Source organism: Sinocyclocheilus grahami, unplaced genomic scaffold, assembly GCF_001515645.1.
Source record: "Sinocyclocheilus grahami isolate Dianchi unplaced genomic scaffold, SAMN03320097.WGS_v1.1 scaffold134.1, whole genome shotgun sequence".
Classification (NCBI taxonomy): domain Eukaryota; kingdom Metazoa; phylum Chordata; class Actinopteri; order Cypriniformes; family Cyprinidae; genus Sinocyclocheilus; species Sinocyclocheilus grahami.
In genome coordinates this window covers 2,077,028-2,087,684 of record NW_015505313.1, presented here as the reverse complement: position 1 = coordinate 2,087,684, position 10,657 = coordinate 2,077,028, and the positions used below count along the sequence as shown (strand labels likewise).

At 40.2% G+C, this 10,657-nt stretch overlaps 1 protein-coding gene across 4 annotated transcripts in view; it reads right to left on the bottom strand.

Moving 5' to 3' along the window:
* The window catches only part of hectd1 (HECT domain containing 1), a 36,767-nt gene that overhangs the window by 14,940 nt on the left and 11,170 nt on the right, over nt 1–10,657 (bottom strand). For 2 of the 4 annotated variants that reach the window (XM_016279856.1, XM_016279855.1), the window contains 20 exons: nt 10,094–10,375; nt 9,669–9,939; nt 9,463–9,539; nt 7,999–8,097; nt 7,790–7,904; nt 7,172–7,346; nt 6,882–7,020; nt 6,616–6,786; nt 6,258–6,480; nt 5,846–6,109; nt 5,681–5,757; nt 4,649–4,783; nt 4,369–4,515; nt 3,177–3,271; nt 2,895–3,000; nt 2,654–2,788; nt 2,405–2,544; nt 1,944–2,267; nt 1,665–1,831; nt 718–894 (listed from right to left, as the gene is read on the bottom strand). In XM_016279856.1, the coding sequence (XP_016135342.1) occupies nt 718–894; nt 1,665–1,831; nt 1,944–2,267; nt 2,405–2,544; nt 2,654–2,788; nt 2,895–3,000; nt 3,177–3,271; nt 4,369–4,515; nt 4,649–4,783; nt 5,681–5,757; nt 5,846–6,109; nt 6,258–6,480; nt 6,616–6,786; nt 6,882–7,020; nt 7,172–7,346; nt 7,790–7,904; nt 7,999–8,097; nt 9,463–9,539; nt 9,669–9,939; nt 10,094–10,375 (3,319 nt within the window). Of the gene's footprint in view, nt 1–717; nt 895–1,664; nt 1,832–1,943; nt 2,268–2,404; nt 2,545–2,653; nt 2,789–2,894; nt 3,001–3,176; nt 3,272–4,368; nt 4,516–4,648; nt 4,784–5,092; nt 5,170–5,257; nt 5,425–5,680; nt 5,758–5,845; nt 6,110–6,257; nt 6,481–6,615; nt 6,787–6,881; nt 7,021–7,171; nt 7,347–7,789; nt 7,905–7,998; nt 8,098–9,462; nt 9,540–9,668; nt 9,940–10,093; nt 10,376–10,657 lie in introns of all 4 variants that reach the window. The other 2 variants (XM_016279854.1, XM_016279853.1) reach the window with 2 other exon arrangements.

Here is a 10,657-nt window from a genome sequence, read left to right as displayed (position 1 = left end):
AGAAGAAGGGAAAAAAAAAGGTTGCCGGGTAGTGGGGGGGGGGGGGAGGGATAAAGGTTGCACTTCAAAATAGTAAACTAACAAAAACAAAAAAGTATGGAATGACAGAAGCAGGGAGCAAAAAGTAGTAATCCAACACTTATCACTGAACTTCAGAGTGTGAAACAGATTTTTTTTTATTATTTATTCATGCAGAATAGAAGCAAAAGGAAAGCACCACATCTAGAAGTAAACACAGGAAGAAAGACTGGTTTCAGATCAGTCCAGTCATACCTAACCTTACCTTTAACTAAAAGTATTTGTAAGATACTTGAAAATAAGAAGGGCTGATCTGAAAGCAGTCCCTCTGAGGCATGCTGGGAAAATAAGTCCAATGTGATTTAACTTTTGTTCTGTTTTACTGTGTGAACGTCAGTAATGGGTAACTCCATCTCCCCACCCTCACTTGTGATGGATTTGCTGCAGAAAGCTTCTCAAAACATGCAAATGCACTTGATGTTCACAATTTGTTTCCCTTAAACATTGAAGTACCACTGAACTCCATTGTCGATTGGCCAGTAAAGAACTTTTCATGTAGTGGTCCGATGCAGAGATGCCTTGAACACTGTTGTACAGAAATCTGCTACGGCATAAGCATTACACATTGTGCTGTCCTATACAAGCCATCAACAGTTGGATGCACACACTAAGAGCCACAAAAGTGACACCGGTCCTCACCATTATGAGCCTCTCCTGTCACAGTGCCCTCTCCAGCAGGATTGCCATCCTGGTCCCTCCACTTCCAGTCTATACCGCGCACCACCCGTGCCCCTGGTACAATGTACTTCATCACCTGCGAGCGAAAGAGCCGGCGCTGCCTTCTAAGGTTGGCCTCTGCCTCCTTCACTGCTTTACCTGAAAATGCAGAACAAATCTTGACTGATTGGAAACATGAGCAGAGACAAAGCAGTCTCTAATTCAAATAGAGCGCAATTAATGATGGTCATTTTTTCTTTTGTGATAGTGTAGACAAATTAAAATAACATGCTTGCTAAATAGCCCCTTTTAATGACTCCGTTCCCAGTTCATATGTTAATCATTTAATTTACATAATCCAATGCTATCGTGATGAGAGATGACTCAGCATGAAATGGACATTTTTATTGTCTTACTCTGCACAATTCAACCATGCATAGGTTTCATTTTTTTAACCATGTTATTTTTAATCAAAATGTCATAATTAGATTTTCTCTCCGGCGATTGGACGTCTCTAATCATTTAGCCCACTTAAACCCTGCCTCTTAAAGAAGATACAAACTCGCATTCAGATCTTCATACAATTAAAAAACAAATGGATAAGGTAAGTCCCTGCCCTAAATTTTTATTACATTTACCTTGGCTGTTCGCCACAATATGGAAGAAAATATCTTTTGCTACATCATAACTTTAAAGCCAAATCCAGTGTATGCCGAAATAGAGTAGCACATTACTAAGTCTTCAGTGTTGCCATGTGGTGCTTTGGGAGCCAGATCCCAAAAGAAAAATCAATGACATTAGGTTACTGCAATTAGATCGGTTACATGGCAAATACTCATATGCTTACAACAAACATCTCTTTGAAGTATAAATATTATAATTGTATTACAATGAGTCCAAGTGTAGTGTTAGAAATTGTTGGCACTTACCCAGCTGGTCCTCACAGACACCATTAACAGTGCCATAGATCTCTAGACCAGACAGGGAGAGGTAGTGTGTTTGTCCGCTGGCATTCTTCCCCATCTGTTTAATACGAATGTGTCTCCAGCCCTGCTTCTCATCTTTGGATGGATCCAGAGGCCATGTGGCTGTTGACCTAAGGCAGTAATAAGACATATTAGTAGGTGCACAAAAAATACATATGGTCAAGTCAAGGCAGGCAGAGCACAATAACAGCAGACTCTAAAATAGTGTTATAACACACATACCCCGGTTCATTGAGAGAGCTGTCATCCACATGGGTGTAGAGTGTCATCCAGTTCTGACCATCTTTGGACACTTGAAATACCCAATTCCGGAGGGCGGATCGACCGTATCCACGAGCGTGGCGAAGTGTGTATGCAGAGGGGATGACCCATAAACCAAGATCGATGGCAAACCAAGCGTTTTTGTCATCGTTGGTGTGACAATTGAGGGCGGAGCTGTCTCTGCTCAGGATGTCTTCAAGTCGGCCGTAAGGCAAGTTTCTGCCCTCGGAGGAAGTCACAACCACTAATCCGTAAGCAGCGGGGTTCACCCATTCATATGCGGTCCTGTGGCCAAACAGAAGAGCAATCTTTATGCATAACATTTTGTTTAAATGGGTCATGTCGGATATCATAATGTAAGAATGAACAATCATAATTAAATTTATTTAAATGATCATGCAAAAAAGGACAAAGAAGCTCACTTCGCATTGGTGCCAATCCAGTACACAATTCCATTCTCGTCAAAGTCATGCTGGTGCCTGAAGGTGAAGCTCTGACCCTCTCTGAGCTTCCTAACAAAGATGAATGAGGACCTGTCAAAGTCATACCACTGCTTGGCCACCTGGGGAAAGGGATGAGACAAATGTATGACCTTTTCTCAGATGCCTGTGGGGATACAGCTGAGTAAATATAGAATAATAGAAGAAATAAACACACAAAAGCTTTCCTACCATCTTGAGCAGATACTGCTCCAGTGACTCAACAGTGGCCAGCGGCTCCATCTTTAGCATTCTACCAGTTCGGTCAATCAGGGCCGTTTCACCTGGAGCACGCTCCAAGCGGAAGCGTAACCTTCTTGTCAGTATCTAACACAACAGAAAAAGATATTAATGATATATTACCATTCATAATGAAAGATGTCACGGTTTCATGTGCACCAAACTAAAAATATACACAAACATAGAGACTGACCTGTAAATTATACGTTGAGCCTGGTGCATCATATAAGTGGAGAGGTAGCCGCTCTATTGACTCCAACACTGCTATCAGTTTGCGGATTAAGGAAACTGCTGGTCGGCTAGAGGACAAAAACAAATTAAATGTTAGACAAACAAACTACAGGAAAACAAATTCTCTCACTGTGTTCAAATCAGCCAAGTAAGCTGCTGGTTGAGACTCAGATATACAGGGAAGAGATTACTTTTGCATGCTGTGCCTGGCTCAGTTACCGTTATGAGTAACAAGATATATTACCTTTCGTCATCTTCATTTTCAGTAAATGCAGTCTTGAACACATTTATTCTTTCCATCAGAGGTTTACAATCATGTTTCGTGTCTAGCGCCACACTCTGTGAGGAAAACGTAATAAGTAAAAGGGTAATAAGTATTTGGAATATAATTAGACATGTTTACTAGGGCTGGGTTTTGACAAATTTCACGATTCGATTAGATTCTCATTCACAAGCTTGCGATTCGATTCCCAATTCAATTCGATAGATTATTTTGGATATATCTGGTACACATGCAAAATTTTCTCAAGAAAAAAACCTCTTAACTAATGCTGTAAAATATACATGAGTTAGTTGGTAAGCTACTACATTACTATAATATTGAAGGTTAAAACTGACTGATTTTTTTTAGGCTATACAACTGCTTAAATTACACTTAATGAAATTTTTATAATAAAAGTTACAATTACATAATATTTCTACTTCAATTAGTTTTTTTAAATATAAACATTTAAATGGCGGCTATCATAAAAAATATAAATTAAACTTTGAAGAACAGTAAAAGTTATAATGAATATATGGTGCATATATTTAGCAAAATACCCCTCTCTACAGTTTATTTTTCTAGCTGACTAATGAGTTTATGGTCACCAAATATTTTTTTTTTCTGAGGCAAATGTGACGTTACGTGACATTGTTTACAAGCCATTATATTGACGTCTTTGCGTGGCTGAAACACTGATTGAGCGATTACATGAGACAGGATATGGATTGTAAAGTTGTACTCTTTCTTTTAACTTACCTTAGGGTGTTTAGTCATGTTTATTTTGTGTAGAAGCTGGTATTATTAATGTGGAGGAGATGATCAGTTCACGTGCACCTCGCGCTGCCACTTTTATTGAACTGAGGCACTACAGCGATCTGTCACTCCACATTAAACAGTGCCAAAACAGCATCTATTGTTTGAATACTGCAATTCAATGAACAGACTTTGTTTCATATTAAAAGTACCAAAGCACGATGCTTATTGCGATATAATGGATGGGAAGTGCCCTTCAACATTCTGTCCATTAACTGAAAACAGGCTAGAGTAATCAATTTTCGGGATTTAAGAATCGATATCGTTTCGTAAAAATGAGAATCGATCATAATAGAGATATACATTTTTTACCCAGCCCTAATGTTTAGAACTGAACATTAAATTGTGCATGACTCACATTGCTGAGGACAGTAAAAAGGGCTTGCACGAGGCCACTGCTGCACATTTCATATGGAGAAATGGTGTTCTCATCTTTGAGAACTACTATTAAATTCTCCAGAGCTGTTTTCATGAGGTCTCGCCATGTGTTTTCACCTTCAATGCACTGAAGAAACATGAAGCAAACTCTTACTCACTGTTATTGTCTTTTTGACCCCAATTAAATGGGACGTTGAACTAATATAAATTGTGACAAAAGTATATTCTATAAGCAGATAAAGTTTTTAGCTTAATTCTACCTGTCTGTTAGTATGTAGCTCCCAAGCAGACTCTAGCTGTGTGGCGATGTTTCTTAGAGTGACCACTACACCTCTCGGCATACTCTCCACAGCCTTGAAGTGATCGTCATACAGATCTCTGGCCATGGTTTTTACCTACAGACACAGAAATGGAAAGAGAAAGTTAGGTAATGTCATTGTGGGGTCAGTAAGATTGTTTTTTTTAAAACAAATGAACACTTTTATTCAGTAAGGACATATCAAATTGATCAGAAGTCACAGTAAAGACATTTATAAAGCCATTTGATTTCTAAATCAAATTTTTTTTTGAACTTCCTATTCAAAGGGGATCCCGAAGTATTATGGTTTCCACAAATATTGTGTGTGTGAGGGGGGGGGCAACAAATTTATTATCAACATTGATAAGAATGCTAGAGGATAAAAGGAATACACAAGTAATCATACCTTTTGTTTCGTTTTTTCCAATTTGGATTTGAGCTTTCTTCCTCGCTTACCAGTCCAGCCAGTAACAAACTCAGACCCTGTGACAAACAAAGGAGCCAATAATTGAGTGACTGAGGAAAGATACTGGCAAAAGTGATGCTTTTAAACAATTTTTCCCAAACTTACCTAGAGAGGTTTCTGCAGTGAAAGAGTGCTTAGTGCCTCGGTTTGACTCGAACACAAAGCCTGGTAGGTCCTCTTTGAGGATGGTGGCCTGCTGGCCATCTGAGTTATGGATGGCAATCTCACTCTCTTTCAGACAAGTTAGAGACCAGTTCCCCACAGTGAGTTTGGTGGGACCGTTTTTTTTAAAACAAATGAATACTTTTATTCAGTAAGGACATATCAAATTGATCAGAAGTCACAGTAAAGACATTTATAAAGCCATTTGATTTCTAAATCAAATTTTTTTTTGAACTTCCTATTCAAAGGGGATCCCGAAGTATTATGGTTTCCACAAATATTGTGTGTGTGAGGGGGGGGCAACAAATTTATTATCAACATTGATAAGAATGCTAGAGGATAAAAGGAATACACAAGTAATCATACCTTTTGTTTCGTTTTTTCCAATTTGGATTTGAGCTTTCTTCCTCGCTTACCAGTCCAGCCAGTAACAAACTCAGACCCTGTGACAAACAAAGGAGCCAATAATTGAGTGACTGAGGAAAGATACTGGCAAAAGTGATGCTTTTAAACAATTTTTCCCAAACTTACCTAGAGAGGTTTCTGCAGTGAAAGAGTGCTTAGTGCCTCGGTTTGACTCGAACACAAAGCCTGGTAGGTCCTCTTTGAGGATGGTGGCCTGCTGGCCATCTGAGTTATGGATGGCAATCTCACTCTCTTTCAGACAAGTTAGAGACCAGTTCCCCACAGTGAGTTTGGTGGGACCCTGTGTGGAGAGGATGGGCTGACTGGCTGTCACCGGTTTGACCTGACTTCTGGCACGCTGCAGCTTCTCCAAAAATTCACTTCTGCTCTCTATAGGAAGGAGGGAAAGAAAATATCAGCTACTATAACTCACAGGAGCCAATCATAATTTAACAATAAGCAATCCCGTTTCATTTATTTGTTGCCAAGATAGGTCTGTTCTTTTATTGATCGATCGGTTTGTTTGCAGGAGACCTACCTGAGCTGTCGGAGCCACCCTCTGGGCTTCCACTGGAGTACATGGTGGCCAGTTTACCATCCAGGATGAAGCGGAACCAACCATTGCTGCCATTGGAAAGCTCCAAAGCAGCTGCATCACTCCAGATATAAAGGCAGTCCCTGCCTCTGATGATGGACCAGTCTCTCCAGTGGTAAGGCTTCCCCTGCTGGACCTCTTTGGCATCCTCTTGTGGTTCATCATCCTGGAAAATAAGACGGACGGATTTATTTTAAAGCAAATTCTGAACAGTGACAAGAAAATGTTGTCATCAACACAGACATTCTGGATACACAAACACAACAATAAAGAAGAAAATGTGGAATGAGTTGAGTCTGACCTTCTCAGGTTTGGCCTCTTCCTCATTTTCATCATCTGATGTGGGTCCTGCCAGAGTGGACACCTTATTAATGACACCCAGCCTGGCAAGCTGATCTAAGAACACATCACCTCCCTTATCCACTAGATCCCTAATGATCTGCAGTGCCAGCAGGTGACCATCATCATCATCCTGTGAAAAACAAGTAGAAAGGTCAGTAAGACTTAACTTCAACCCTATTAAATTTCAGAAAAGATCACCAGGAGGGAAAGACTAAAATATCCAACCTCCTGATCCAACACAGTCGCAGTGATTTCCACAAGTACAGTGGGCAAGTTGTGTCCAGCATCAGAGTCACACACTTCCTTAAGTAGAACTTCAGAACTGTAGTGCACCATCTTTCTGATCAGAGCTAAACTAGCTTTCCTATGAAAGAGATTATACAAACAAACAAACCATCATTGAAAGGAAAGCACTGATGTCCTACTGACAGTTGGCAATATACAAAAAAAGTTACTACACTGGTTTTCTTTTTGAAATTGTACTTTGGCACTGATGATCCTCTAGAGCCCCTCACCTTATTGAAGGCAGCATGGTTTGCTGAAAGGTCTGTGCAAATACTGGGAGCAGCCTTTTCAGGTAGATAGGCGCCATCTCAGGGTCACCTTTCGGCTCACTGCCCTCTTCCTCATCTTTATTAACATCCTTCTTTTTCTTGTCATCACCCTTGTTAACAGGACACATCCAGTCTCCTATATCAAACACCACAAGAAACACTTTATTTTGAAAATCTAACAAATCCCATTGAATTCACAATTACAAAATTAATGAGTGATTGCATTCAAGCATAATATTGTAATTTCTATGCCACCAGTCTCAAAACAAAGTAGCAGCAAAAAATAAATTAATAAATTGTAATCTTGTAATGTCCATACAACTAGTCTGCCTGAAATTCACACTATTGGTTGAGCCAATGCTGCTGTGTCTGGCTGGTTTGAGGAGCTCAAACAACAAGTGCGATGTTCTGATAGCACCATACAGCCTCATTGTTGACATTTTATGAAAAATTTGCATGAAAAGTATTTTTAAATCTCCCAAAACACATTTTAGCTTCAATCTTCTGAAACTTTTACTTTCAAAAATAAAAAGGGAAACAATATTGTCATGAAGTAGAGAAGAAAGCTGATGGACTCACCAGGAGACTGGAGAATTGCTACAACCTCACTGTGTCCTCTCTCTCTAGCTTTGTCTAACGGAGTTTTCCCATCTTCATCTCTCAGGTCAGGGTTGGCCCCATGGCGCAGTAAAGTCTATTGGGAAACATTTGCCATAAAATAAATACAATACATTAAAAACAATGTATAATAACTACAAAAAGAGTCAGTTATATGACAAACACTTTACCTTGGCTACTTGTGGCCTGCCAAAACAGGCAGCATAGTGCAGAGAGGATGACCTCTGGCCTCTATTGACATCAGCACCTCTCTCACAGAGGAACTCCACCTTAAGCAGGCCAGAAAACAGTGAGAGCTCGCAATCCTTAGAAAACAATGTTCATCTGTTGCACTGACCCCATTCTTCTAACTTACACAAGCCATCACCAGACAAAGTGGATCAAGAAATCAGGTTGTATTAGTTTTCATTATGCATGGCATTGTAACACTGCTGCTGGTGGCACGTCAGCCAGAATTAGTGTCTTGCCCATTTAGTTTCCCCCACATAACCATATTGCACAATGTAAGAATAATGCTGTCCTAAATTCAGTGTGTAACCTTTATTCATGAGTCTGCTGTTTGTTTGCTCATGCTGTTGCACCAACCCCCTACACTGCATAAATCACTCGCATATGTGACTGAATCTTCACTCTGGGCGAATAAATGATGTCTAATATTAGCCACTGGCTAACAAATTCTTAGATTTTACTCACCAGTGTAAGAGTTGGAGGCTAAGTATAAGTTTAGCACAGATACATTTACACTCGCCAAACACATTGAGCACTTCAGAGTTACACTCTCGGTCAAGCGATCTGTGCTTTTTTTCAATTCATCTCAATGAATTCGCAGCATACCTGGATTTGACGTACTGTAAACTCTAGTGTGAAGGTGCACGACTCGCCGTCACTTTGCCTTTTTCTCACGCACAAAGAGAGAGCGAGAGAGTCTTACATTCCATGCAGAACTGATGCGCTACATGTAAACAATTTTCTTTTTTTTTTCCCTGTCAAAATAATGGAGTTCCTTTGGAATTCTTCAGCTTTTAAGAACTGCTGGGTTCTCCGGTAGTAGGCGGAAAAAATGTGCAAACGACAATCTCATTGGCTGCCGCTCACCTATTATCATCCCGGCTTTGATTTCAGCAAATCAGTTCAAGCGAACGCACACAACCTCATTAATATTCATGAATCCAACAGCTTATTAATTCTTAGTGCGTTTTATATTGTTCTTAGTAGAATTTGTATTATTATTATTTTTTTTTTACAGAAACACTGAATGACCAAAAAAGCACCACCACCAGTCCTAAATTCAGTTAAAATGACTACGCATTCATACATGGTTACCAAGTTTTAATTCTAATTATTAAAGTTCTATCATTAAATATCAATAATTAGCATTATATAGTATATATACATACATACATACACAGATAGATAGATAGATAGATAGATAGATAGATAGATAGATAGATAGATAGATAGATAGATAGATAGATAGTCTGGTGAGTAAACTAAAACAATTTACTAGCAAATGGTGATTCAATTACCAAGGGGTCCGTAGAGGGTTGTGCACTGTGTCTGAAGACAATTTCTTGCAACATGGGCACTGAAAAACAGCTTCAAAATTCCAGATATAAATAAAAAACACCTCTTACCATCTCTTGTGTTCCAAATGCAGATGCCCAGTTCAAGAGAGTCTGTCCTACATCATCCATGAAATTCACTTCAAATGCTTAGAAGGAAATAAAAAGTAACAGCACAAGTTATTCAGGATGTGACCTCAAAGCAACAACATCCCTCAAAATCCCCCGACGTCCACCATCAAAAATATTGATCTTGCATGCACTACTTGAACACTAACCACCGGTGTCAATGGCATCAATGAGAGCATCGGTGTCTTTGCTGCGTATACAGTCAATAAGCTGTCGGTGGGAGCGTTCCCCAGAGCTGTCGAGACGCCGCAGACCAGGGATACGGCCAGTAGAACCAGCTGTAGATTTGGGCAAAGCCTTGCGTCCCTCAAAGAGCAGCACCAGCAGTAAGTCCACCAGCCTCATGGTGTCCAGCACGCAGCGCTCATCCCCCTGCAGAGCACTCACCATAGAGTCAGGCAGCTCTGAGCGTAGAAGATCCTGAATGGGGAGATGCAACACAAACTTTCATAAAATGTAACCAGAGAAAACTGGGATTTTTTGTAGTGATCTGTCATAAAAAAAACTGAGGAAACACACAGTACTTGTGATATCTAGCAAATGGCAAGTATATTTATGTGAATATACATCTTACATGTGTGACAAGTGGTGAGCCTCTGCACAGTGTGGACAGAAGGCTGACAATGGTGGACACTTGGTTGCTCAGTTTAGAGTCTGCAGCAGATGGAGTGGCTCCACTAGAGGTCCTGCCAGGCTTGCAGGTGGAGGAGGGTCCAGATGCCATCCCTCCTGCTGCAGCCATACGGGACAGCAGCTCTTCTGTCAGTCCATGCTTAGCTAATGGGGCTGGATCAACTCCACGCCGTGTAAACCGGTCCGCCAGTGAAGCAAAGCAACGCAGAGCTCCATCAGACACCTGTGAATGACACCAGGACAATAATTACCATTTAGTTGTTTACATAACATCTGTGCATAATTTTACCAAGAAAGTCAGTCCTTTATTTCTATGGAAAAGAAACTGATCTACACATGGAAGTATGTGAATGATTTTATTTCTATTAATCAATAGATGCTTAAAGTCCGTGTGAACCGGAATTTGCTGCCGACTTTATTTCAGTGTAGTGACGTATTTCCAGCTGAAACCGAATATTGAATAGAGGGCATGGTTTTATTTTTGCGCTCCTCCTCTCTGTCTCGC